The sequence below is a fragment of the Callorhinus ursinus genome, unplaced genomic scaffold, assembly GCF_003265705.2.
Source record: "Callorhinus ursinus isolate GAN/ISIS: 27379988/994484 unplaced genomic scaffold, GSC_fseal_2.0 scaffold51, whole genome shotgun sequence".
Classification (NCBI taxonomy): Eukaryota; Metazoa; Chordata; class Mammalia; order Carnivora; family Otariidae; genus Callorhinus; species Callorhinus ursinus.
This window is the reverse complement of record NW_027397113.1, coordinates 5,353,037-5,380,049: the sequence shown is the minus strand read 5'-3', so window position 1 is coordinate 5,380,049 and position 27,013 is coordinate 5,353,037. Positions and strand designations below refer to the sequence as shown.

The window sequence follows — 27,013 nt, the reverse complement described above, 5'->3', positions numbered from 1 at the left end:
AAAGGGACCCACTTGAAGGAAGCCAGCTCAAATGGCCATGTTAAAAAATTAAGTAAAATGTTGGAACCTGTTCAACCACCCTACTTCAGTTAGGAGGCACTTTTTAACAACATTGGGAAAGCGAAACTAGCTGTGGGTGGGGTGGGAATGCTGCCAGGTCACCTTGCCTAAAGAAACCCGGCGAGCGCGCCAACATGACAGACGTGCAGTGTTGGCCCCGCCGGGCCACCGCCGGACCACGTGGCTGCGAGGACCACGCTAGCAGTTTCTGTGGCTCTCTTCCCCGGGGGCTGTACCTAGGTTTTGGTGATCACTAGGCTCATCACTTGAGGTAACTTGGGTTCCCAGCCATGATTTGTTATTCCACAGTGTGATTAAGAAACAATCATCCAGGAAAACACAGATGCACGCATCAGTGTGCAAGAAAGGCCGGAGGGTGCTGAGAGCAGGCTGGGTGGGGGGGGGGGGGGGGGGGGGGGGGGGCTGCAGGAGGCCGGGACCCAGGAGGTCGGGCGAGGAGACTCCCAGGCCAGCCTAGCAGTGCCCTCTCCTGGAAGGCTGGAACACACCAAGTAGGCTGGGTGGAGGCCGACCAGCCCTGCAGGTCTTCTTCCAACCAGGTGCATCACTGACCCCTATAGGGCAAAATGCTTCTCAGCTTTACCAGGGCTAAAGCGAAATAAAATCCCCACCAGGTGGCATGAGGCAAGGCACAGCGTTCTAGGTCTCCGTTTCCACATCTATAAAATGGGCGCAGTGCTAACACTAGCTGTCCGGGCAGACCTCAACAGATTGCTATCAGGAGGAAATGAATGAAGTACAACTGCTTTTACTTTAGCCTGCCTTCCCACTCTCTGCCCTAACATAATCCAGGTCACTTCCCTGAGGTGATCTTTCTTTCCAGTGTCTCTGACACAATTATAAAAACAATACAGTCGTGTTAGCCTAAGCTTTACTAGCTAGTGGTATCTCATTGCTGGTAGCCTTAATAATTCCACAAATACTGGGGAGCCTGGGTGGGCTCAGTCAGTTAAGCGTCCGACTCTTGATTTCAGGTCATGATCTCAGGGTCCTGAGATCGAGCCCCACACTGGGCTCCAAGCTCAGTGCGGAGTCTGCTTGTCCCCCTGCTTCCTCTCACACACTCTCTCTCTCAAATAATAAATAAAATCTTTTTAAAAATTAAAAAATAATTCCACAAATGTTTTAAACACACTTTTCAAAGCATTTTTTATGTAAGCATTGATCTAATTTATTTTTCTTTTTTTTTTTTTTAAAGATTTTATTTATTTATTTGTCAAAGAGAGAGACAGAGCACAAGCAGGGGGAGCTGCAGGCAGAGGGAGTAACAGGCTCCCTGCTGAGCAAGGAGCCCAACGTGGGACTCGATCCCAGGACCCTGGGATCATGACCTGAGCCGAAGGCAGATGCTTAACACCTGAGCCACCCAGGTGCCCCTAAAGGCAGATGTTTAACCCACTGAGCCACCCAGGCGTCCCAAGCATTGATCTAATTTAAATTAATTTTCTGGTAATTATATATTCAGTGTCTAAATCCCCACTAGATTATTAGTCCCCTAAATGCAAGAACCTGTGTGTCCTTTGTCACTGTTATGACCTCAGTACCTACCTAGCATAGTACCTACTGCATAGTAGATACTGGATATCTCTTGAATAAACACATGGATGAGTCATAGGAACTGGAGAAGGCCAGTCAGAAACAGATAGGACAAAGTCAGACATGGGGGGGGGCGGATCTTTTTTCGAGACTGGTGACATAAACTAATATGAAAAACTTAGGAGTAGGATAATGAAAAAGTCTGAAACTAGACTGAGGTGGTAGTTGCATAAGAGTGTGAATGCACTAGATGGCCACTAGAGTAGACACTTTAAAATGGATAATTGTATGTTATGTGAATTTCACCACAGTAATAAAAAAAAGGAAAGGGCAGAGTTGTAATATAATAATTATAATCCTGATGGTTTAGGCACGCTACAAAAATTTGACAAAGTCAATACAAAGAGGACAACTTTTACACAGTGCTTGATGGTGGACATAAATATTTCTATAAATGATTTCATCCGTTCCTCCCAACAAACCCGCAGACCTCCAGACAAGGAAATGGAGTCCAGGAGTTCAGCTGGTGACTTCCTTCTCAAACAGGCGAGGCCACTGGCCACTTGGAGGATCTGCCCCTGTGTTCCCCCCCCACCCCGCCCCGGGAAGGACTTCCTCCAAACTGCTGCTTCTCCCTCATCTCCTGCTGGGCCCTGCTTAGAGTCACCTCATCAGAAAGGCCTTCCTAGCCACCCTACCTCAAAGAGCAGGCCCCCTACCCCTGCCTTGGGTCATTCTCTCTCCCTCACCCTGCTTGCTTTTTCTTCAAAATTCTCAGCTCAGATTACATATTGATACAATTTTTCAGTCTCCTTCTGTGATAGCGTAAGGTCCAAGAGAATAGGGGTATTTGACAGTTTTGTCCTCTGTTATAGTCCTGACATCTGGCTAATAACAGGTGCTTACTAAATATTTGTTAAATGAATGAATAAGTCAAATTTTACCATGTACTTGGCTGATTTTTGGGGGGAGCCTAGGTTTTTTAGGCCACACTACAAAAATGAAATTATAATGCGACTGAGACAAAATACCACTTGTTTTAGTACTGAAACAAAGTGCCACCTGGTTCGCGAATGAATCCCTGCATGCTGATCTTGTCCCCAGGAGCAAGGGAACTTGTCTGTTGTATCCCCGGTGGTCAGCACGGGGCTAAGTACCTAGTATCAGGCACTTGTCTATATGATATCAATAAGAAACCATGGTTTCTGAGTGGTACGGACAAGAACTGAAGAACTGGCTAAAACACATGCTGGGGTCCCACCCTGGGTGTGTATGTCAGGGGCGGGGAGTCTCTGAGGGGAAGGGGAAGGAGGAAGGAGAATGTGCTGGGCAGGGGTCAAAGTCCAAGGAGCAGCAGTGTGGCGTCATGAGTCCAGCATTAACCGTGTACAAATGGCTCCAGAGACTGAGTTGATCTGCAATAGGAGCCTTGTATGTGGATGTCTAGGTCCCAGGGAAAAGCCTGCAGGGCTGGCCTATTGAGAGTTGGGTCATTGTGGTCTGATAGTACAGATGACCCTTTAGAGATGGACAGTGAACCTCTGAGACCCACTGGCCACCCGAGAATGGTGCCTGGAAGCTTCTGAGAAATTCATGCAGCTCATCAGCAGCTGCTTGCCCCCAGTTCCTGAATCGGGCAGCCGGGCATGAGGACGATTTTTCCGGTGTCCCACAAAGAGCACAGATTAGGAGTCAAAACTCCTGAAGCTCCGATGTCAGCTCTATTTCTTGCACCTGTTTGAATCTGTGTCTCTAAGTGTAGTTTACAAACTGCAGACAAACACACAAGCATAAAACCCGTCATTTGTCCAACCTGACCACTGCCACTGGGACTATTACATCTTAGACGTCACAAAATATTTAATACAGAAAAAAAAACCTGTTTGCCATCCTGTGACTTGCATGTTAACTTAAGTGTACAGAAACATGTTTTCAAATCTGTGATAAATCATCAAACTTAAAAAATAACATTTTGAAATTGCAGAGAATTCCAAGCGATGGAATGTAAGCTATGGCCCACCCACATCTCACAGGCATGTATACGTGCATGCATATTTTCCCCAAAATCTTCCTTATAATACGTCTAAAGTACACAGTTCCAAAATTCAAGCAAATAATTAATTACTGAACAAACTAAACAGAAAAAAGTCACAGCATGATTTGTAAAGCTACCAGTATGTCTGCCATTTCCCATGGTATGATTGATATTTCTTTTTACCTGGTGCTGGCTTCAGGAACTATGACCATTCACCTTCGCCCTGCATGACCTGTATGTCACCCTCCTCTTGTGGGCGCTCAAGTGTGAGCAGTAGTTATTTTTTCTCAGTTCCCACAGTATGAAGGGAAAAAACAAACAATACAAAACATGTTGCTGTTTTTATCTTATATTCCCTAAAGTTCGAAAAGAGTATTTAACCATCAGTGGAAGCCTGGGCTCGACACAGGATTAAATGCACAAAACACAGCCTAGCATCAAACTGGACCAGCTTGTGGCAGAGAGATGCAAACTCAGGTACCTGCAGAGGTGGCCATGGATCCCAGGCTGGTGGGCTCTGGCCAACTGGGGGGCACAGGCCCCAGCTGAAGGAAACACAGAAGATGCAGCAAAGGTTGCTGTTATATGGGCCCAGTATGGCCAGATCTTGTCACTTTTCAAGATAATCCAGCAGGTTTTAATGTGAATCTCTAGATTTTTTTAATGTTAGCAGTTAGTTCTAAAAACTTTTTAAAAAATATTCTATAAACCAAACACAACATGGCTATGACCTGATGTGGTGCCCAGCAGCCTGTTTGTGAACTCGGGGTGGTGGGGGGACAAGAACTGGTTCCAGTGGGTTCCAGGCCCTCATCTGTCACTCATTAACTGCTTCCTGAGGTGGTCACTTCACTTCCCAATCACTTGGTACCAAAATCCAGTCAGCTGCTGACGCTACTGGGTAGTAGCTAAGGGTGCTGATTCCCTTGGGTTCAAATCTTAACTACTACCACACTATATACCTGCCTTGTCACTTCGACTGACCACTCCAGGCTCCAACTTCCTCTCCTATAAAAAGCGGAATACAACCCCTTTCATAGGGCTATTATGATTTAAAAAGATACTGCATGCAAAGTGCCTAACTACAGAATAAGCCTGGATGATACGTGTCAGCTATTGTTATCTGTAAGCTGGGCGCCTCCATCTATTCACAATTAATTAGCAATCCTGTCCACTCGGACTTCTGAAACCTTCTACAACCTATCCTCTGGTTTTTGCTCCCACGTTCTCTGCCTTAGTTCATAGCTTTGACGTCTTTATCTTGAACTGTTCATTATAATGATCTAATGACCCCATCTCCTGCTTTACTGAGCACCTACCCAGCACCTCACTCTGACCCACCCTCATGCTGCACCCACTTGATTCCACCTCTCAGCTTGGTAAACTATGTAAAGCGAAGGTTTCGTGGTGTCATTCTCCTTGTCACCTAGAGAGCAAAGGCTAACTTCCTTAATCCTGCGTTCAAGGCTGTCCCCAGGCCCCCCCAAGCTCACACTCTGCCAGTCTCTGTAATGCTCTCTCTGCTCCAGCTGTCCCAAACTACTGTCCTCGCCCTCCCCTGAGTGAGCTCTGCAGCCCCTTGTCACGGTCAGCAATCTTCTCCTTCCTGTGAATGTTTGTTTGCCGCCCCCTCACCCAGTGCTGACCCCTTCTCACCATTCTTCTCACTAGTCCAGCCCCAAGTGGTCAACAACATGAGGAAGCCTCCTCTGATTGCCCCCCAGCCAGCCTCATGGCCAGGCCCTCCCTTTGCTGCGGTTCCACCACACTTAGTACATAGCACCCTCCTTCCCTCACGATGCACGGACATCTACCTGTAGAGATGTCTGTCTCAACGCGAGACAGGAGGCCGAGGGCAAGAACCTGGTCCTACACATTTGTTGTATTCCCAACTGGCACACAGTAGGTGTTCGGTGTTTGCTGAATGAATTAATGGGACCAGTGAAGGGGGCATTTGACAAAAGCCAAACAATAATTTCGTTTTTTAACACAGCCTGTTGCAAGAAACAGGGATCTTTGGGAATGTCCAAAGAAAGACTAGGATACTGGAGATACATAAAATCACTCAGGAGTCCTCAATTCCCTCAAACATGTTCACTTTGGTTAATTTTAGTAAAAAAGGATATTACATATACAAAGTTCTAGCTACCCAGATGATTGAAAATATCTGTACTTACAAGGTGGCTGCCGTTTGTCATGGTGTCTTGATCTTCACTATTTCTTTCCATGGCCTCGGTGGAATGATCCTGGTATCCCAGGAGAACATGTAATCCAGCCAAGAACAAGTCTGGTTATGTGGTTCATGATTTATATGCTGTGCAGTGCCATCTGAGAGACCCACACAGCTGTCTTGATCTCATGCCTATGTAAGCCGCCTATCAAAGAGGCAACAATTTCTCAGTGCTCTGAGATTCACCAGAGGAGGCTAAGAGTAGATGATCTTGGGAAGGCAGAGATCTGGGAAAGAAAACAAACATCATTGCTTTTTGGCATTTATGTTCATAAAAACTTGCCACTGAAGCACTCATTCAACAAGCTTCACTGAATAAATGGAAGGGTTGTTACCCAGCCTCATTCCCCACCCCCTGGGCAGGATTACAGGCCTGGCTTTGGCAGGCTGGGAACTGAGTAGCGGGGCTTTTCTAATACAAACAGAGGGGGCAGTTCATCACAGTGGTTTCCAGTACAGCTCTGGGATTAGGCTGCCTGGGCTCAGGGCATGGCCCTGGCAGTTTCTAGCTAGCAGAGCTGACAGAGTAATAGTTCCTGTCTCAGAGAGTTGTTAGAAGGATTAAATGATAGAGAGCATGTAAAAAGTGCTTAGCATGGTACCTATGAAAGTATTCAGATTATTCTAAGAATTCAGTAATTGTTAGCTATCATCACTTGCCAAAAAGATCCTACTACCAGGTTTGAGCCTTCTGTAGCTTATCTTTACAACTCTGCCCACACCCAGTATCTCTACTTTATTGTCCAACTGTGGGATCAGAGTTCCTACAGCATGGAAGAGAGAGCGATCTATAAACTTTGGACCAATAAATAAGCAAAAATAACAGAGAGAGGGAGAAGAAGGCAGACTACATACACAGATCACCTGGTCGAGTGCAATGACTCAAGCATAAAAATGGAGGTGGACTCTCAATGGCCATGCATGAAGGGAGAAAACAAAGGGGCATGCCTTCAAACTTCTGAGGGAAAATTCTATACCTAGACAAACCTCAAGTATGGAATAAAGACATTTTCAGGCATTTGAGTCTTTAAAAAAGGTGAGATATTCTAAGGAACAGGGTAAATTATTACAGCAATTTCTCATTAGATGTTACATAGTATTGACACAGGTAAAATCACTGAATGTGACTTTAATTCATACCACAAATACATGCTGAGTGCCTACTATGTGTTGGTTACTCAGCAGACTAGAATAGGTAACCCAACAGGCACACATTGATTCCCTCATGGAACTTCCATTCTAGAGGCAAAAGATAATAAACAATGACAGAAGGGAAACTTGGAGTCAGAAGGTGATAAGTGCTACAGAGAAAGAAGCCAGGACCTATATAGCTCCAACTTCCAGTACATAAAAACTACAGTGGTTAGAAGAATGAACTAAATGACACCATCTAGACACAATCAGATAAATAAAAAATACTGGACATCTATAAGCAAATAGGCTTGAATTCTTTAAAAAAAATCAAGCTTGTTAAAAACAAAATTAGAGGGCGCCTGGGTGGCTCAGTTGTTAAGTGTCAGGTCATGATCCCAGGGTCCTGGGATCGAGCCCCGCATCGGGCTCCCTGCTCGACGGGAAGCCTGCTTCTCCCTCTCCCACTCCCCCTGCTTGTGTTCCTGCTCTCGCTGTCTCTCTCTCTCTGTCAAATAAATAAATAAAATCTTTAAAAACAAACAAGCAAACAAAGAAAAAAACAAAATTAGAGGAGATTAATGTAGATTAAAAAGAATTAAGCACATTCAACATATTAGCCCTGATGAGATGCTGGGCCAAGGAAAAAGGTTATAAAAGATCTTCTGGGGACACGGAAGGAATTTGTAATATATATTGAATATTAAATGATATTAGGGAATTTTCCTTTTTTACAAGATTTTATTTATTTATTTGACAGAGAGAAAGGGAGAGCACAAGCAGGGGGAACGGGAGAGGGAGAAGCAGGCTCCCCGCTGAGCAGGGAGTCCGATGTGGGGCTCGATCCCAGGACCCTGGGATCATGACCTGAGTCGAAGGCAGATGCTTAACTGACTGAGCCACCCAGGCGCCCCTACGAAATTATTCTTAATTTTTAATTTATTAAATTAAAATGATTTTAATTTACTTAGGTAGTGGATATGGAGGAGAATGTCTTCATTCTTAGGAGATATGTGCTGAAGTACATACAAACAAAGCAAATAGGGCAAACTGTTATCAGCTGCTGAATCTAGGTAAAGAATATTTAGTTGTTAATTGCTCTAAACTTTCAATTTTTCTGTATATTTTTAAATGTCTAATATAAGAAGTTGGATAAAAAGGAATGGAGAAGATCAGAAAAAGTAAGCATAGACTACTTTTGGGAGCAATTCTGCTGTAAAGGGAATGTATTAGTTTCCTAGAGCTGTTGTAACAAATTACCACAAACTGCATGGCTTAAAAAACAGAAATTTATTCTCTTTGGAGAATAAAGTTCTGGAGGCCAAAAATCCAAAATCAAGGTATTGGCAAAGGCTGTGCACAGTTCCTACAGAGGCTCTAGGGAAGAATCCATTATTTGCCCTTTCAACCTCTGGTGGCTCCTGACACTGCTTGACTTGTGGCCAAATCATTGCAGTCTGCCTCTGGGGTTAAATGGCCTCCTCCTCTTCTGGATATCTGATCTCCTTTGTCTCTCTCCTGTAAGGACGCTTGTGATAGCATTTAGGGCTCACCCAGATTATCCAGAATAAGCTCTTCCTCTCAAGATCTTTAACTTAATCACATCTTTTGCCATGTAAGGTAATATTCACTCTTCTGCCATATGATGTAATATGTAGAGGTTCCTGGGACTAGGAAGTGAGTATATCTTTGGGGGGCCACTTTTGTGCCTACCACAGGGAGCAAGAAAAATGGGGCAGTAGCTAGAGGGGAATGTGGAGTCAAGAGAAATTTTGTGCTTTTTCAAAGATGAGAGCACTCACAGCATGTTTATAGTAACTGATGTAGAGTTTGCTGTGCACTGAGGTTTATTTGTTCATTGTGCTAGTCACTTTCACACAGGAAAATTCATGAAGGCAATAACAAGTTACCTTCAAGATGAAAATCAGGGTTACACTTAAGAATTCAATTAAAAACAATCAAAATGTAATGGAGAAGACTTTTTGTCAAACAGGGCAGATTGAACACATACATGTGTTTATCTCCAAACCCGATCAAGATGAAAATAAAAGGATAAATACAATATAAAACAATAAAGAATGAAGACCATCAATTAACAAGCCCCATCTGTGCACACAGAGTAAGATCAAACATTTTAGGAAAACCTCCAACACACACACACACACACATACACACACACACATACACACACACCAGCAAAGGGGGAGGAGAATTTGGAGGAAATAATATGAAAAGCAGAACACCTAAAAACAGAAAAATTCTTCCTTGGAGATCTAAGAGAACATGTACACAAAACAAAAAACAGAAGTGCTATATATATATAAAAAAAAGAAGCAATCAATGAACAAGAGTTGAAATTTAAAAAAAAGAAACTCAATAGAAAGGATAACAAGATAAAATTAATGAAATTGTCCAGAGAGTAGAATAAAAAAAGGACAAAAGTAGAAAAAAGATAAGAGCTCTAACTCAGGCTCCAATGTCCTGTAGTAGAACCATAGAAAACAGAAGGAGAGAGACGCCTGGGTGGCTCAGTCATTAAGCGTCTGCCTTCGGCTCAGGTCATGATCCCAGGGTCCTGGGACCGAGTCCCGCATCGGGCTCCCTGCTCCACAGGGAGCCTGCTTCTCCCTCTGCCTCTCTCTCTGTCTCTCATGAATGGATAAATAAAATCTTAAGAAAATCTTAAATAAAATAAATAAAATCTTTTAAAAAAAGAAAGAAAACAGAAGGAGAGGGCAGGGTGAGCCATTAGAGTGGTAGAAAACAAGTAATTTATATAGGTCATATCCACAGAATAAAAAAAAAAATTTTAAGAACAAAACTGCAATTATAAACAGCAACACTCAGAAGTTAGAAAAGAGTGGGGCAATGCCTTTACAATTTTTTTAAAGATTTTATTTATTTGACAGAGAGAGCACAAGTAGGCAGAGAGAGAGGGAGAAGCAGGCTCCCTGCTGAGCAGGGAGCCCAAAGCGGGGCTCGATCCCAGGACCCTGGGATCATGACCTGAGCCAAAGGCTGACGCTTAACCGACTGAGCCACCCCGGCGCCCCTGCCTTTACAATTCTAAGGGAAAAATATTTCCAACCTCGAGCCTCGTAGCTCTTCATCCCCATTCCCTCCTCGCAGACTCAGATGCTCTCCCTTCCTCTCTCATATTTACCCCTTCAAAGTCAATAATGTTATGCTTAGCTCTAATTTATCCTCTTTGACTTGCAATAAATCCATCAAATATGAGAGAAGAATCAATATTTTCAGGCAGATAAGCTGTCACAAAGTTTACCTCCCATGGTCTCTTTCTCTGGAAGCTATTAGATGATGTGGTTGGCCAAAATGAGGCTGTAAAACAAGAAAGAGGGAGAAGATCTAAGATCCAGGCAGTAGGAGATCCAACACAGAGAAACAGAAAGAAGTGTTAAGAAGCCCAGGAGAGCAGCAATGGGGCAAGCCTAGAACACAGCCACTCTACATCAGACTCAGAGGATAAAGGACTCAAAAAAGGAAATTGCCAGGGAAAAAAATGAAATTGGTGAATTATCATTAGGTCTGACTACAGGAACAAAAAATATGGCATGGGGTTTACAGATCTTTTGGAGGCTTTGGGGAAAATCAGCAAAGGGTATGTATAAAACAACTAAAAAACATGAGCCTATAATAAATTTGTGTCATGATATTTATGATATGACGAAGTTTCTACTCCTCAGAAATATTACAGGCTTTTTTTAAAGATTTCATTTATTTATTTGACAGAGAGAGAGAGAACACAAACAGGGAGAGCTACAGAGGGAGAGGAAGAAGCAGGCTCCCCACTGAGTAGAGAGCCCGATGTGGGGCTCCATCCCAGAAGCCTGGGATCATGACCCGAGCTGAAGGCAGACACTTAACTGACTGAGCCACCCAGGCGCCCCAATATTATGGAGTTTAAAAAGTACATGGGGGAGGGGCACCTGGGTGGCTTGGTCGGTTGAGTGTCTGACTCTTGGTTTCAGCTCAAGTCATGATCTCAGGGTCGTGAGATCAAGCACTACAATGGGCTCCACACTGGGTGTGAAGCCTGCTGAAGATTCTCTCCCTCTCTCTCTGCCCCCTACTGCCACTCTCTCTCCCCTCCCAAAAAAAAGGTATATGGAGGGAAAAGGGTGAAATATTTCTTTCATCCAAACCATCCATGGCTGTTTTTTTTCTACCTCTTATATCCCTATCGAAGAGACAAACAGGATCTAAGAGCCTAAGTTTTGACGCTGATGTCTTGACAGTAGGCACTCAGGGAGTCTTCTCTCTTCCCTGGGATGAGAGTAGATGATGGATGGCATATGGAAGTCATAGGAGAAAGCCCCAAAGGAGACTGACATAAGGGGAAAAGTCCACGTGACTAGATGAATAACCAAGTCAAAGATGGAAACAGTAATAACACAAACAGTTGAGGTATCTTCATATCAAGTCTGAGCAACTCAAATTTGATGTGTGGAGGTGAGGGAAACCCACGGAAATGGTGATCATGGTGAAGCGAGCCCAGCATTATTCCAGCTACATTTGGAGGCTAGTTAGAGGATAGATCCATGAGGATGGGCTTGGTCCAGATGTATAGGGCCCCACGAGAGGCCTGTCCCATTCGATTGTAAAATTAGCTTACATGGGAGAGGGGCGTACAGAGAGAGTAAAGGAAATAACTTTAAAACCCCAAAACCCAACAAACATAATCATTATGATGGGATTTGACTTCTTACTTTTTTTCTTCACTTCTTTCTTTTCTCTTGCTTGTGTCACTTTGGAGCCCCTCATGCCTCTTCAGGATCCTCTCAGAAGTTTTCCTTCCTCGCTCCAGCTTGCATCTTCCTTCACAACCTTCATTATCCACCCTTTATCCTGCTGTAATTCCCCATTTTTCTCACTATGCATTCTTCTCTATCTTATAAACCAACCACACATTAAACTAAATCCTCTAGCTCCTCCCAAATCCATTTCTCAAACATTTCCCAACAAGCCCTTCAGTCACAGCTCTTCTCCAAGAAAAAAATCTCCACCTTTCCTCGACATAGCAAGACCTTATCAGATCCTTTCTATCTCCTCAAAATGTTCCCATTTCCCTCCTTCTCATTCTTCTTCATGTCCTTTGGCCCTAGCCTCCACCTTCATCCTTACAAATTCTTCATCCCCATGCTCTCCTTACCTCTCTCATATTTACCTCTTCAGGGTCAGTAATGCTCTGCTTGGCTCTAATTTCTCCTCCTTGACTGGCAACACCCTCTATCTGACTCTCTTTCCTTCATTAGCTTCAGTCCTTCATCTGCCTCATTCACCGTTACCTTCATCTATAACCTCTTTCTCTTCCATAGAAGCAGATTCATCAGCAATATCATTCACTCCACCCAAGACATCCTCAACTCCCATTGCTTCCTCAGTCCCTTCCAGCTCTCCGTCACTTCCTTCCGCCTTTTCAAAACGATTTTCCATCTCAGCACCAGGAACTGTAATCCATTTTTCATCACCAGTAACTTCTACCATTCTCTCAGTTGTCTCTTCAGTTATGCTCTCCATTCCCGAACCCTCTAGCTTCTCTGCACTTGACTGCAGTTTATCTCCAGTGGATCTCAAATCCTCTCCACTACTTTCCGGCTTCTCTCCCCTGGATCCCTCTTTCTCTCCACTTGACCTCAGGTTCTCTTCACTCAGACTCAGCTTCTCACCACTTGATGTCAGCTTCTCTCCACTTGACCTCAGCTTTTCTCTACTTGACCTCAGCTTTTCTCCACTTGATCTCAGCTTCTCTCCACTTGATCTCAGCTTCTCTCCACTTGATCTCAGCTTCTCTCCACTCAGCTGCTCTCCACTCGACCTCAGCTGCTCTCCACTCGACCTCAGCTCCTCTCCACTCGACCTCAGCTCCTCCTCATTCTGCCCTAGTGTATGTGGTCTGGATCTCAAGTCCTCTCCTCTGGTCCCCATTCCAGTAAATTTCAACCTCTCTTTAAAGCCAGACCCCTTCCTAGACCCTGCTGTAGTCCGTGCACTCTCGGATTCAGCGCCTATTTTGCCTCTAATTTCTTGCTTTCCCCCCATCTGCTTTGGGCTGTTTTCCCCCAAACCTGCTGAAGTCCGTAATGCATTTGCTACACTGTGCAGTAGCTTCACATCCATCCTTTCCTGACTTTGGCCTGACTTCGCTTTCAAGACCATTTTTTCCACATCTTCTCGTCCCCAGTACTCAGAGTCAAGCTTTGGGTCGCACATCCTAGGCTTTTGTGTATTTCTACCCAGGAGATCCATTCTCTTCCCGATCACAATGAGCCCGTTCCAGGGCACCCACAATTTTTCTCGCAGCATCTGTGCCCCTCTGCTTCCCGGGTCCAGGTGCGACCACCCGTGGACCCGGGCCTGGCCTCGGGCGCCCTGGCCGCGGGCCTTACGGCGTCTCCTCACGGCTCTGTGCGCCTTACCCCGCAGATCCCTCATGCCCCAGAGCGAAAATTCTAACGGAACCCCTTTCTCCACAGACGCTGACCCTAACCCTTATCCCTGGTCCACCATCCCACCCCTCCTCCCCATTCCCCACCCCGCCCTACCCTCCCACCCTGCCACCCTGCCCACTGGCCCGCCGCCTCGCCCACCGCCTGGAGGGCGCGCGACCTGGCTAGTGCGCACGCGCAGACCGCGCGAGGCGGTTGGAAGGCACCGCCCGGAGCTGCGGCAGGCGACAGACTGCCAGCCTGGGGGCGGGGGCTGACGTGGCTCGAGACCTCAGTAACCCCAGAACCCCCGACCCCAGCCCCCATACTGTCGCCCGTTCCCGGCCCTGGGTTACGCGCTTCCCCTTAAAAGCTGGGGCCAAGCAAAGGAACGACAGGCGTTGCAGCCAATGGTGTCGCTCACGGTGAACCCGGTACCCAATCAAAAGGCGCAGCTGCGAAGGAACGGGTGGGAACCACGCCTGATTCCAGGTGACTCCTAGCAGGGAGGGGAGAGTGTCTCCGTCAGCTGGTAGGGTCGCGTGCCTCGGGCGAGTTACCGGGCACGAAGCTGCGGGAGCGCGCGGGCACTGGCCCGCCGCGGAATACTTGTGTGCTGCAGCCAAGAAGAAGGGTGATGGAGGGGCGTCAAGAGACTGGGAAGGAGAGCAAGGTAAAGAAAGGATGCAAACCCCCTCCCAACCTTCACCTCACTCCATGATACCCGGTGATGCCCAATCAGGGAGTGGGGCGTGTGTGCGTGTGTTCGCGCGCACGCGTGAGCTAGAGAGACCTGAGCAAGGGGGTAGAGGGGTGGGGCGCCTCTGTGGCACCTGCATGAGGCTTGGTGAGGATGCCAAAGGAGGCAGGATTTACCTTTGCCCTGACAGATGGAAAGGGACCTGTCACTGCCACTCCTCCCCTGCCCAGGACCAACTTACGATTCTGGCCTAATAGGGAAGAAGAGGAAGGAGGGATGTTAGGGATTGAGAAGAGGATGGAGTACCCTTCTCCTTTGCCATGGGGGGAGGAATCCAGTTAAGCATTAATGGCTTCATTTGTGCACCTGTGTTCATATAATCATAAGATCATTAATTCTTCACTCTTTCCTCTTGATTTCATTCAACAAATAGTTATTGAGCATCACTGGGCTTACAGAGGTGCACACTTTTGAGCATTGGAGGCATGTGCATAGTGGGCTGTGGCTGAGGACAAGGATGGAGTAGCTGTGGTCCATCCTTGAAGTTCCATCTCTCTCAAGCAGTTACCAAACAGTACAGGTTAGAGCAGAGATACTAAGGTAGCAGGAGGGAGACAGGAGAGTGAGGGGCCCCTTGTACCAATGAGCCAGATTGTGTGTGTTGGGGGGGTTGCAGTTGGACAAAGGGGAAGGCTGCCCTGGGGATTTCAGAGAAGCCAAGTGAAGAGTTTGGAGAGTTGAGAGGGGCTGAGAGATACAAAGTATAGAGCAGAAAATATCTGTTTCAATGTTTATGTTCATATTCATGGCTAAATCAGTTAATATATGTATGTAAAATGCTTAGGTCAGTACCTGGCATATAGGAAGCTCAAGTATGTGTTAGCTCTTTTGTTGTTGTTGTTGTTACTGTTATCATATGGGATGTACACTGGGCTATAAAACTGATGGGTCCATTCCCAAACTTTGTAGGTGCCAGACTCTCTCAAAGTCCAGTATTAGAGCCTGTCCTCTAGAGTAAGCATCGCCTTCTCCAAGATTCTCCTTTAAATAGAAAGAAATGAAAAGAATACTAAATGAAGATGTAAATAAAAATATAATAGAAGAGGAAATGAAATAATATAAAAATACTTGACTAATCTAACAAAAGGCAAGGGAAAAAGAATAAAGCAACAAAAAAAAACAGATGAGAAAAAGAAAAAAAATAAAAAGCAAGATGGTAGGTTTATAGCTTATGTCAGTAATTATAGTAATTATGAATAGACCAAACCCTCCAATTAAAAACATATTCAGGGGGGCCTGGGTGGCTCAGTTGGTAGAACATGCAACTCTTGATCTCAGGGTTGAGACTTTGAGCCCCACCTTGAGTGTAAGGTTACTTAAAAAAAAATTGAGACTGGATTTTTTTTTCAGATTGGATTTTTTTTAAGTAGGCTTCATGCCCAGTATGGAGCCCAGCATGGAGCCCAACGTGGCGCTTGAACTCACAACCCCAGATCAAGACCGGAGCTGAGACCAAGATTCTGACACCTAACCAACTGAGCCACCCAGGCGCCCCTCAGATTGGATTTTTAAAAGACAACTATATTCTGTCAAACGACACATACTGGGTGGCTCAGTTGGTTAGGTGTCAGAATCTTGGTCTCAGCTCAGGTCTTGATCTCAGGGATCATGGGATGGAGCCCCTTAGAGCTCCATGCTCAGCAAGGAGTCTGTTTGAGATTCTCTCTCCTCTCCCGTGCACCACCCCCCGCCTCTCATTCTCTCTCTCTCTCTCCCCCGCAACACACACACGTATACTCTCTCTAAAAAAAATAAATAAATAAATCCTTTTTTTTTTTAAGAGACATATTTTAACTGTAAGGACACAAAAGGAATGCTAACCAAAAGAATGATGGCATAGCTATATTAATTTCAGACAAAGTAGACTGTAAGACAAGAAGTATTACTAGAAATAAAGAGGGACATTTTATAATGATTAAAGAGTCAATTCAACAGGAAGAGAAAACAGTCCTAAATTTATATGCAATGAATAGCATCATTTCAAAATATGCAAAGTAAAAGATTACAGAATTAAAAGGAGAAAAAGACAAACTCACAATTAGAGGTTTAACACACTCTCTCAACAAGTCCCCCCCCCAAAAAAAATCAAGTAAGGATTTTGAAGATTTAAAATACCATGATTAGGGGTGCCTGGGTGGCTCTTTCGGTTAAGCGTCTGCCTTCAACTCAGGTCATGATCCCAGGGTCCTGGGATTGAGCCCCACAACGGGCTCCTTGCTCAGTGGGGAGCCTGCTTCTCCCTCTTCCTCTGCCTACCGCTCTGCTCTCTCTCTCTCTGTCAAATAAATAAATAAAATAAATAAAATACCATGATTAATCAACTTGATCTAATTGGTTTAATTAGAGCTCTGTACCCAACAACTGCAGGAAACACATTCTTTTCAAGTGCACTTGAAACATTTACCAAAATACATTATATGTTGGGCTATAATGCAAGTATCAACAAGTTTTGAAACATTGAAATCATAGAATGAGATCTCTGTCCCACTAGAATTAACAGGGAATCAAAACAAAAAGATAACTAGATTCCAAAATATTTGGAAAGTAAGCAACATGCTTCTAAGTAATTCATAGGTCAAATAAGAAATTACAATGAAAATTAGAAATTAAAGAAATGATTTTGAAAATATATGTCAAAACTGGAGATGCAGCTAAAGAAGTACCCAGGGGGAAACTTACACCTCCAAATGCATATTTCAGAAAAGAAGAAAGGTTGAAAAATTCAGTGATCCACATTTCTTTTTTGTTTTGTTTTTTAAAGATTTTATTTGTTTATTTGTCAAAGAGAGAGCACAAGCAGGGGGAGTGGCAGGTAGAGTGAGAAGCAGGCTCCCCACTGAGCAAGGAGCCCAATGTGGGACTCCATCCCAGGACCCCAGGACCTGAGCTGAAGGCAGATGCTTAAACAACTGAGCCACCCAGGGGCCCCAGTGATCTACATTTCAATCTCAAGAAACTAGAAAAAGAAGAACAATTTAAACCCCAAGAAAGTAAAAGGAAGGAAATAATAAAGAGCAGAAATCAATTAATAGAAGGTAAATATACAAATATAGAAATTCAAGAATGCCCAAAATAGTTTTTTGAAAATACTAAAAAATTGATAAGCATCTAGCAAGACTGATAAAAGAGAGAAAGAGAGAGCAAGAGGGAGACTGAGAGCGAGGAAGGGAGAAAATATTAATTACCAATATCAAGAATGAGAAAGTGCATGTTGATAGAGATGTTTCAGTCATTAAAGAGATATTAAGAGAGGGGGCCTGGGTGGCTCAGTTGGTTAAATGACTGCCTTCGGCTCAGGTCATGATCCTGGAGTCCTGGGATCAACCCACATCAGGCTCCCTGCTTAGCAGGGGTCTGCTTCTCCCTCTAACCCTCCCCCCTCATGCTCTCTCTCTCAAATAAATAAATAAAATCTTTAAAAAAAAAAAAAAAAGATGGGAGCCTGGGTGGCTCAGTTGGTTAAGCGACTGCCTTTGGCTCAGGTCATGATCCTGGAGTCCCTGGATCGAGTCCAGCATTGGGCTCCCTGCTCGGCAGGGAGTCTACTTCTCCCTCTGACCCTCCCCCCGTCTCATGTGCTTTCTCTCTCTCTCTCTCATCCTCTCTCTCAAATAAATAAATAAAATCTTTAAAAAAAAAAAGATAATAAGAGGGGCGCCTGGGTGGCTCAGTCGGTTAGGTGTCTGCCTTTGGCTCAGGTCATGATCCTGGGTGCTGGGATTGAGCCCCACATCGGGCTCCCTGCTCAGTGGGGATTCTGCTTCTCCATTAGCTTCTGCTCCTCCCCCCGCTCATGCTTTCTCTCTCTCTCTCAAATAAATAAATAAAATATTAATAAATAAATAAAAATAAAAGAATTTAAGAACAAGCTTATGCCAACAAATGACAGAATTTAAACAAAATGGACAAACTACTTGAAAAATGCAACTTACCAAACCTGAAATAAGAAGTAGAAAATCTCAATAGTCCTATGTCTATTAAAGGAAGTAAATCTATAATTAAAAACTTTTCCAAAAATACCTCTCTAAGCAATATAATTTCACATGTGAATTCTTTGAAGCATTAAAGGAAAACTAATACCATTCTCATATAAATTATTCCAAAAACAGAAATAGAAGGCACAATTCCAACTTATTTTCGGAGGACAATATAACCTTGATACAAAAACCTGTCAAGAGGAGGTAGATGATGGTGATGGTTGCACAACAGTGTGAATATACTTAATATCAATAAACTGTACACTTTAAAATAGTTAAAATGGTAAATTTTGCGATATGCATATTTTACCACAAAATATCCTGTCAAAAACATTAAAAGAAAGGAAAAAACACAAGTTAATCTCTCTTGTGAACGTAAATGGAAAAATCACAAATAAAATATTATCAAGTTGAATAAGCAATATATAAAAAGATAATACTTCAGGGCACCTGGGTAGGTCAGTTGGTTAAGCGTCCAACTCTTGATTTCAGCTTAGGTCATGATCTCAGGGTGGTGGCATTGAGCCCTGAATTGGGCTCCACACTCAGCGCAGTCTGCTTGTCCCTCTCTCTCTGCCCCCCACCGCCTGATCACTTGCTTGCATGCTCATTGTCTCTCTCTCAAGTAAATAAATAAATAAATCCTTTAAAAAAATAAAAACTAAAAAACAAAAAGATAATACTTCATGATGAAGGCCTTATTCCAGGAATGCAGGGTGGTTCAGTATTTGAAAATCTATCAGTGAAATTTGGGACATTACAGAATAACAGGAAAACCCATTTGATATCTCAATAAATGGAGGGAACATTGATAAAAATCAACACTCTTACCAAACTAGGCATAGAAGGGAGTCTCATTAATCTGATTCAGAATTAATCATCTTTAGGATTACATTTTGAATGCATTCCCTCTGAGATCAGGGACAAGGATTTCCTTTTTCACCATGTCACCACTTCTGCATTGTGCTAGAGGTTCTAGCAAGTGCAATAAGGCAAGAAAAAGTAAAAGGTATAAAGGTTGGAAAGGAAAAACTAAAACTGTTATTATTTTATATTATAGGATTGTATATGGAAGAAATCCAAAATAATCTACAAACTATTAAAAGTAGTAAGTAAAGGGCGCCTGGGTGGCTCAGTTGGTTAAGCAACTGTCTTTGGGTCAGGTCATGATCCTGGAGTCCTTGGATCGAGTCCTGCATTGGGCTCCCTGCTCGGCAGGGAGTCTGCTTCTCCCTCTGACCCTACCCCCTCTCATGTGCTCTCTTTCTCTCATTCTCTCTCTCTCAAATAAATAAATAAAATCTTAAAAAAAAAGTAGTAAGTAAATATAGCACAGTTCGTGGACACAAAGTAAATATATAAAAATCAATTGTGTGTTTCTACATACTAGCAACAAATAACTAGGGAATGAAATTTTTAAAAATATTTCAAATAGCAACAACAATAAAAAATCACAAAATACTTAGGAATAAATCTAACAAAGACGTGCAAAAGCTTTACAGAGAACACTACAAAACATTTACTGAGAAACATTAAAGAAGATCTAAATAATTGGAAAGATATTTCATGTTGATGGATTGGAAGATTCAAAATTGTAAAAATGTCTTCCTTCCCAAATTGATCTATAGATCCAATTTAATCTCAATCAAAATCCCAGCAAGTGTTTTGGGTGTAAATTAACAAGCTGAGTCTACAATTTATACAGAAATGCAAAGATCTAAATAGCCGAAATGATTTTGAAAAAGAACAAAGTTGTTGGGCGCCTGGGTGGCTCAGTTGGTTAAGCGACTGCCTTCCGCTCAGGTCATGATCCTGGAGTCCTGGGATCGAGTCCCACATCGGGCTCCCTGCTCAGCAGGGAGTCTGCTTCTCCCTCTGACCCTCTTCCCTCTCGTGCTCTCTATCTCTCATTCTCTCTCTCAAATAAATAAATAAAATCTTTAAAAAAAAAAAGAACAAAGTTGTTAATTCTATCTGATTTCAAGTTTGTCAATTATAGCAATCAAGACAGTGTGATATATCAAAAATACAAACATATAGATCAGTGGAAGAGGAAAGATAGTACAGAATTGCTAACACTTACGAAGTCAATTTATTTTCTATCAAGATGTGCACCAAAGCAAATCAATACTCAAAAGATAGTCTTTTTTAAACAAATAGTGCTAAAATAACTGGCTATTATATGGCAAAAATGAGTCATAACCTATACCTTACACTGTTTACAAAATGAAGTGAAGGTGGATCATAGACCTAAATATAAAAGCTTAAACTATTAATTTCTAGAAGAAAAAAAAATAGAATATCTTCATGACCTGGAGGTAGGCAAAATTTTCTTCAGGAGTACACAAAAATCCTTAATCACAAAAGACAAGACTGACATATTGGAGCTTGTAAAATTATAGGTCATTAAAAGAGTGAAAAGGCAACCCAAAGAGTAGGAGATATTGGCAACAGATATAACTGACAAAGGACTTGTCTCCAGGGTATATAAAGAGTCCTTACAAATCAGTAAGAAAAAGACGATCTGAATTTTAAAAGAGGAGGGGAGGGGAAGGGAGGAGGAAAAGACTTGAATAGGCACTTTACAAAAGATCTCCAAGTGGGCAATAGATACATAAAATGGTGTTCAACATCATTCCTCACCAGGGAATACAAGTTAAAGCTACAATGCTCAATTACCATGCCTCCACCAGTATGGCTAACATAAAAAGGACTAACAACTCTCAGTACTGGCAAGGATGTGGTGCAACTGGAATTTTCATACAATGCTGGCAGGAGTATAAATTTTTACAATCACCTTGAAAAACTGGCAGTGTCTACAAAAGCATTTAAACACATGCCTACCCTATAAAAGACATATGCAAGAATGTTCACAGCAGCTTTATCCATAATAGGCCAATCTTGAAATAATCTAAATGACTACCAACAGTAGAATAGATACATAAGCTATGATGCATTCATATGGAATACTACATAGCAATGAAAGAGAATTCCTGCTGCACTCAACAACATAGATGGGTCTCACTAAAGACCACGGACACAAGAGCATATAGACTGTGTAATTGCACTCCCATGAAGTTTTAAGTCCAGGTAAAAATAATCTGTGGTGACAGAAGTCAGAATAGTTGTCCATAGTTGTGCCAAATGTGTGCCAGAGCCTGTGAGAGAGAGTGAGGGGAAGTGAGCCGTGGGCAGGTGCCAGTTTATATATTGGTGAGAACGTTTGAAGGTACAGTGGCTTCTTCCCTTCACTTGGCACAGTGGTATAGACAGAGTAGGTGTTCAATAACCGTGTTGAAAAGCTCAATGCAAGGATGAGCTCGTAGTTTGGTGCCTCACGGATCTTTTCACTTAGAGAAACGCATGTGCTTTGCCCACAAGCCAATGCCTCTTGGCACTAAATGAGGTGAATAGAATGGTTTCAAGAACCCCTCAAAAGGGGTGAGAGCTTCTTATCTAGCTCACTCTGGGCCCTGGTGAAAAGGTGCCTGAAGTAACCAGCTGGGGAAGAGGTGAGCTGGTAGCTGAGAAAGTACTTGGGGTTTGGAATTTGAGAAACTGGGTTCAAATCTGGCCCCGCCACTTTGCAGCTGTGGGATTTTGGACAACTTATCTCACCTCTCTGGTGGTCTCAGTTTCCATATCTATAAAGCGGGGAGAAGTCGGCCTGCTTCTGAGGATGGAAATGTGGGAAAGTGTTGTAGTAATTGTAAAGCCCTGAGCAGTGACTTATCAGGATCCCTCTAGGGGTAGCTGGTGACCCCAGGGCATTGAAGAAGCAATGTTGCTGAGGTGGGCTTTGCAGGAGGACCTGAAGTCTGCGGTGAGGATGCGGTCAGGGGCTGTGGTCAGTCATGTCAGAGACCTCCCCTCCTTGACAGCCCTCCTCCGTATCAGTGGACCTGCAGGGAGACAGCTCCTTACAGGTGGAGATCTCTGATGCAGTGAGCGAGCGGGACAAGGTGAAATTCACCGTTCAAACCAAGGTGAGGCTGCCAGGGGAACGAGAGGACAGTTCAGGAGGCTGCCTCGGGAGGCTTCAGGAGCTTGAGGAGCCTGCTTCCCCCAGCCTTGCTTGCCTGGGGGATGGGGGGCAGATGCCAACATCAACTTTGAGCCCTGTTCCTCAACCTGACTCCTGCCCCCTGCCTCTCCGAGAAAGCAAGCATCGATTGTTTGCTGAGTCCTAGCCATGCCCTGTCCATCATCCTTACAGAAATCATGGACACCTGAGTCACCAAGGCCCACCTTGGGCCTCACCTGGGATGTGGGACTGGGGAAGCCCCAAAGTGGGTGCCCAGGATGCTTGGCAGGTGCAGGGTTTGGGAGGGGAGGAGAGATACCTCAGACAGGCTTCCCGGCTTCCAGAGCTGCCTCCCTCACTTCGCCCAGACGGAGTTCTCAGTCGTGCGACAGCATGAGGAGTTCATCTGGCTCCATGACGCCTACGTGGAAAATGAGGAGTACGCCGGCCTCATCGTGAGGAAGGGCTGGGTGGGCTGGGGCTGTGAGGGGCAGGCCAGGGTGCTTGGGTGGGGATGGAAGGCTGGGCGACACTTCTGGGTGTGGGTGATGGCCTTCTCAGCAACAAGAGGCCTGCCAGCTCTGTCCCTCCTTTGAGCAGATCCCCCCAGCCCCTCCAAGGCCAGACTTTGAGGCTTCAAGGGAAAAGCTGCAGAAGTTGGGTGAGGGGGACAGCTCCATCACGCGGGAAGAGTTTGCCAAAATGAAGCAGGAGCTGGAAGCGTGAGTGCTACTTCCTTTCCTTGTCTATGATGAAGCTCCAAGCCCACCCCCCCGCCTGCGAGTCCCAGGATTTCATCACCTATGGTTAGAGACCCTGACCTCTGACCTCAGGGCTTCTGAGGGGAAGGGGGCAGGATAATCAGAGCCAAGGAGGGCCCATGAGCTGCCTGCCATTTCCTGCAGGGAGTACCTGGCTATCTTTAAGAAGACAGTTGCAATGCATGAGGTCTTTCTGCAGCGCCTGGCAGCCCACCCTACCCTGCGTCGAGACCACAACTTCTTTGTCTTTTTGGAATATGGACAGGATGTGAGCTGGGCCAGAGCACACCCTTGGGTCACCCTTGGGGGTAGGGGGCAGGGCACTAGGTGGGCTCAAGCCTCTGTCTCATCAGCTCCATGAGTGACATGAGCCTGGGGTGGGAGGTGCGAATGCCCACCCCAACACCATACTCTCTCCGTGTGCTTCAGCTGAGTGTCCGAGGAAAGAACAGGAAGGAGCTTCTTGGGGGTTTTCTGAGGAATATTGTGAAGTCTGCAGATGAAGCCCTTATCACCAGCATGTCAGGGCTAAAGGTGACCCTTGGGACCCCTCTGTGGATTCAACCCAGGGCCTCAAGTCCACAGCAAACATTGAGGCCCAGGGTGGCCGTGGGAGGGAAACCACTGGTGGGGCATGGCCTAGAGGGAAATTGTGCCATTCCTGCATGTCCATGGCCACCATGTCCCTGCTGACTCAGTGTAAGTGGCTCCTGTCTGGCTCCCTTAGGAGGTGGATGACTTCTTTGAGCATGAGAGGACCTTCCTGCTGGAGTACCACACCCGCATCCGGGACGCCTGCCTGCGGGCAGACCGTGTCATGCACTCCCACAAGTGTACGCTGGGCCCAAGGGGCCCTGGGTTCCCTGCCCCTTCTCCCCGGCATTCCTACTCAGCATTCCTACTCCCTGTGGGGAGGGAAAAGAGCAAGAAATGCCCTGTGTCTCTCCATGACACAAACACCGGGGGTGGGGCTTGATGTGCAGACCAAGGGGTTCTGATGGAGGGCTGTTCCCCAGCAGGCCTGGCAGATGATTATATCCCTATCTCTGCTGCACTGAATAGTCTGGGAACACAAGAAGTCAACCAGCTAAAGACGTGAGGACTCCCTCTCACCCCTCCTGCCCTTCCGCCCCCCACCCCCGCCTCTCTCTATGCCTGTAATACTGTGTCTGCCCATGAGGAGTCACTATGGAAATGTACCATCAGCTGCAGGTGGGAGGTGAAGTTCCTGCTGGGATTTGGTAAAGAGCAGAGGGAGATTTCCCCACTACAGGGCATTAGGGACAGGAGCACTAAGGGCAGGGAGGCTTTAAGCAACACCCTCTCAAGACCCCTGCCCTAACTCTCCCCCACTGCCTCCTAGGAGTTTCCTCAAATTGGCAGAACTCTTTGAACGACTAAGGGTGAGTCCTGCCTTCTGTACTGGAAGGGCACCCAATCAATGATCCTTTGCAGGGACGAAATATCTCCTCCTGAAAGAGGGGAAAGTTCCAGGATCATTTTGGAACGTTTGGTGATAACTTGGGCCCAGTTGATACCCTGGACTCACCCTCAGTTAAACCGTAGTTAAATGAGATGGAGGGTGGACAGGGATCCAGCCTCAAGTGTGTGTGTGTGCAGTGATGGGGGCAGGGGTGGGAACCAGGCCTGGCAAGCCATTTACAAGGATGTGCCACGTGCCTCTGGCAGGCTGCACACACTGCCAACACCCTGCCCCAGACACATACTTCCTGAACTCCTCTCCGAGAGTCACTCAGTGTGCCAATCTTTCTAAAATGTCTGCTGGACCACCTCTCTTCTCAAGGGCCTTCAGTGACCCTGCCCCTCCCAGAACTACCCAAAACACAAAGCCCAAAGTCCTTAGCTTACATTTTAGGTCTTTTGGAATCCAGCCACTGCCATCCAAATGCTCCCACTGACCTCACGGCTCCCTGAACACATACGAGGCTTGCACACCTGCAGAGCCTTTGGCTGTTGTCAGATTCCTAGTCAACCCCCAAGATCCAGGTCAGATGCCACTCTTCTGTCAAGTTTTCCTTGGCCTGCTCCCCTGAACATCAGGGTTTGACCTAGAGTGTTTATCAAGTGACTCTGTTGGATATTGAGATGAGCAGCAGCACACCAGCCCTTGGCAGCTCCTCTGCAAGTTCCCTCCCCAGCCTCCAAATTTCGATTCAGAAGCTGGAGGGCCGAGTGGCATCTGATGAGGACCTCAAGCTGTCAGACATGCTGAGATACTACATGCGAGACTCACAGGCAGCCAAGGTGAGCTATGGCCCCAGAACAAACTTCAGGGCTGGAGGACAGCAGGACTGGAGCAACAGGGGAGGGCAGGCAGATGAGGCAATGGGCAACAGTGATCCCGTGCCCCTGCTGGCCCCAGGACCTGCTGTACCGGCGGCTTCGAGCACTGGCTGACTATGAGAACGCCAACAAAGCACTGGACAAGGCACGCACTAGGAACCGGGAGGTGCGGACTGCTGAGAGCCACCAACAACAGTGCTGCCAACGCTTTGAGCGCCTCTCGGACTCAGCCAAGCAGGGTAAGCCCCATGGCCCCAGAGCCCCTGCCACTGGGCTGCCTACCCTGCCAGGGTCCCCATTTCTCCTCCCTCCCCACCAGAGCTCATGGATTTCAAGTCCCGCCGTGTCTCCTCCTTCCGCAAGAACCTCATAGAGTTGGCAGAGCTGGAGCTCAAACATGCCAAGGTGAGCCCTCCACCCTCACTGTGCCCTCTTGCTGCCTCCCTGCCATCCACTCCCAGACCTCTAGGTTCTTACCAAGTACTGGCAAACGTGTTGGGGGAAGGTGGTCTGGCATCCCTGAGCAGTCCCCATTGACTTTCAGGGTCATGTCCAATCTTGGACCAGGACTCTTCCCTTCTCATCATTAAGCCCTCAATAAATGGCAGCTATTATTGCTAAGGACAGGGATGCAAGAGGGAGGAGGGCAGGAGTTAATAGGTGTGGAAAGAACAGCACATTTTATCAGGCAGCAGGCTGGCAGTGGGCCAGGGACATCAAGACCTCTCTCCTCTGCAGGCCAGCACCCTGCTTCTCCGGAACACCCTTGTCGCCCTCAAGGGGGACCCTTAGTGCAGCCAGAGCCTACTTCAGAGCCTTTACTGGCAAAAGTCCCCCAGATTCCCTACCCCAAGATACCACCTCCCCAACCACAGCAGCTATTAGCCATGCCCCATGATCTCCCAGGGCAAGCCCAAGCCCCACTCCCACCCAAAAGTGCCAGGTCCTGCAAGAGGAAGCTAGGGCAACATGGGTACCATACTTGGGCCACAGGTAAGAACCCCAACCTAGGGGAGGCCAGGAGCCTGGACCTCCCACCTCTCCTGGAATCTGAGAGGCTGCCCCCAGCAACCCTCTGCGCCTCCCCACCCCCCCCAAAGTTCGTTTGTCCCCAGCCTGTTCACAAATAAAAAGCCTGCTTTTGGTAGCAAGGAGGCCTGCTTGTCCTTACTTCCCACAGCTCCAGGACCCACCAGGTACACCTTTACCCAGGGCATTATGGACACCGGACACTTGTGCACCACCCGCCGCAGTGTCAAAAATAACTACTCTTCCTGCTTTCCACTTAGAGATACTGGCAAGCTCCAAAGAACTAAGGAACCAAGTTTAACAGGCTTTCCCCCAGCCAACAGTTCAGGTTGGGGTGTGTATGTAATAAACCCTGCATTCACACCCTTAGGGTGCGATTTCTAGGATACCTTTACCTCCCAGGCAGGCAAAAACCCAATGTAGATTGGAGAGAGCCTGCAGCAATACTGACAAAAGGCTTGGGGCTCTAGCCAACACCCTCTTGGTTAAACACAGGGAGGTGGGACCCAAGACACTCCGGTCTGAAGTCCTGGGCTCCAGCTGGCTTGGCCCCACCCTGGACTCCAGTCACATCTGCAGAAGGCCAAAGGCTCATTGGCTTCTGACTCACAGCAGCCACTGGACTCGGCCCTCATAGATGAGTCAGACATCCATGAAAGAAGGCAGAGAAAAACCAGAAAGAACCCTGAAGACAGAACA

The 27,013-nt window shown here is 45.8% G+C and overlaps 2 protein-coding genes across 11 annotated transcripts in view; one reads left to right on the top strand and one right to left on the bottom strand.

Annotated features, from left to right (window-relative positions):
• Positions 1 to 13,541, bottom strand: part of LOC112829007 (uncharacterized) — a 38,792-nt gene extending 25,251 nt beyond the window's left edge. For 8 of the 10 annotated variants that reach the window (XR_012375463.1, XR_012375464.1, XR_012375466.1 and 5 more), the window contains exons 1-3: positions 11,741 to 13,541; positions 10,297 to 10,352; positions 5,830 to 6,109 (exon numbers count right to left, since the gene is read on the bottom strand). The gene's annotated coding sequence lies outside the window, so the exon portion shown is untranslated. The remainder of the gene's footprint in view (positions 1 to 5,829; positions 6,110 to 10,296; positions 10,353 to 11,740) is intronic. The other 2 variants (XR_012375467.1, XR_012375465.1) reach the window with 2 other exon arrangements.
• Positions 13,542 to 13,961: 420 nt separating this feature from the next.
• SNX32 (sorting nexin 32) lies at positions 13,962 to 26,360 on the top strand. The gene is made up of 13 exons (XM_025878291.2): positions 13,962 to 14,132; positions 22,078 to 22,182; positions 22,565 to 22,675; positions 22,821 to 22,942; positions 23,126 to 23,249; positions 23,411 to 23,515; positions 23,709 to 23,814; positions 24,001 to 24,076; positions 24,345 to 24,384; positions 25,160 to 25,246; positions 25,365 to 25,524; positions 25,605 to 25,690; positions 26,024 to 26,360. Exons 1-13 carry the CDS (start codon positions 14,097 to 14,099, stop codon positions 26,075 to 26,077), a joined length of 1,212 nt encoding a protein of 403 aa, XP_025734076.1. The 5' UTR covers positions 13,962 to 14,096; the 3' UTR covers positions 26,078 to 26,360.
• Positions 26,361 to 27,013: the final 653 nt, after the last annotated feature.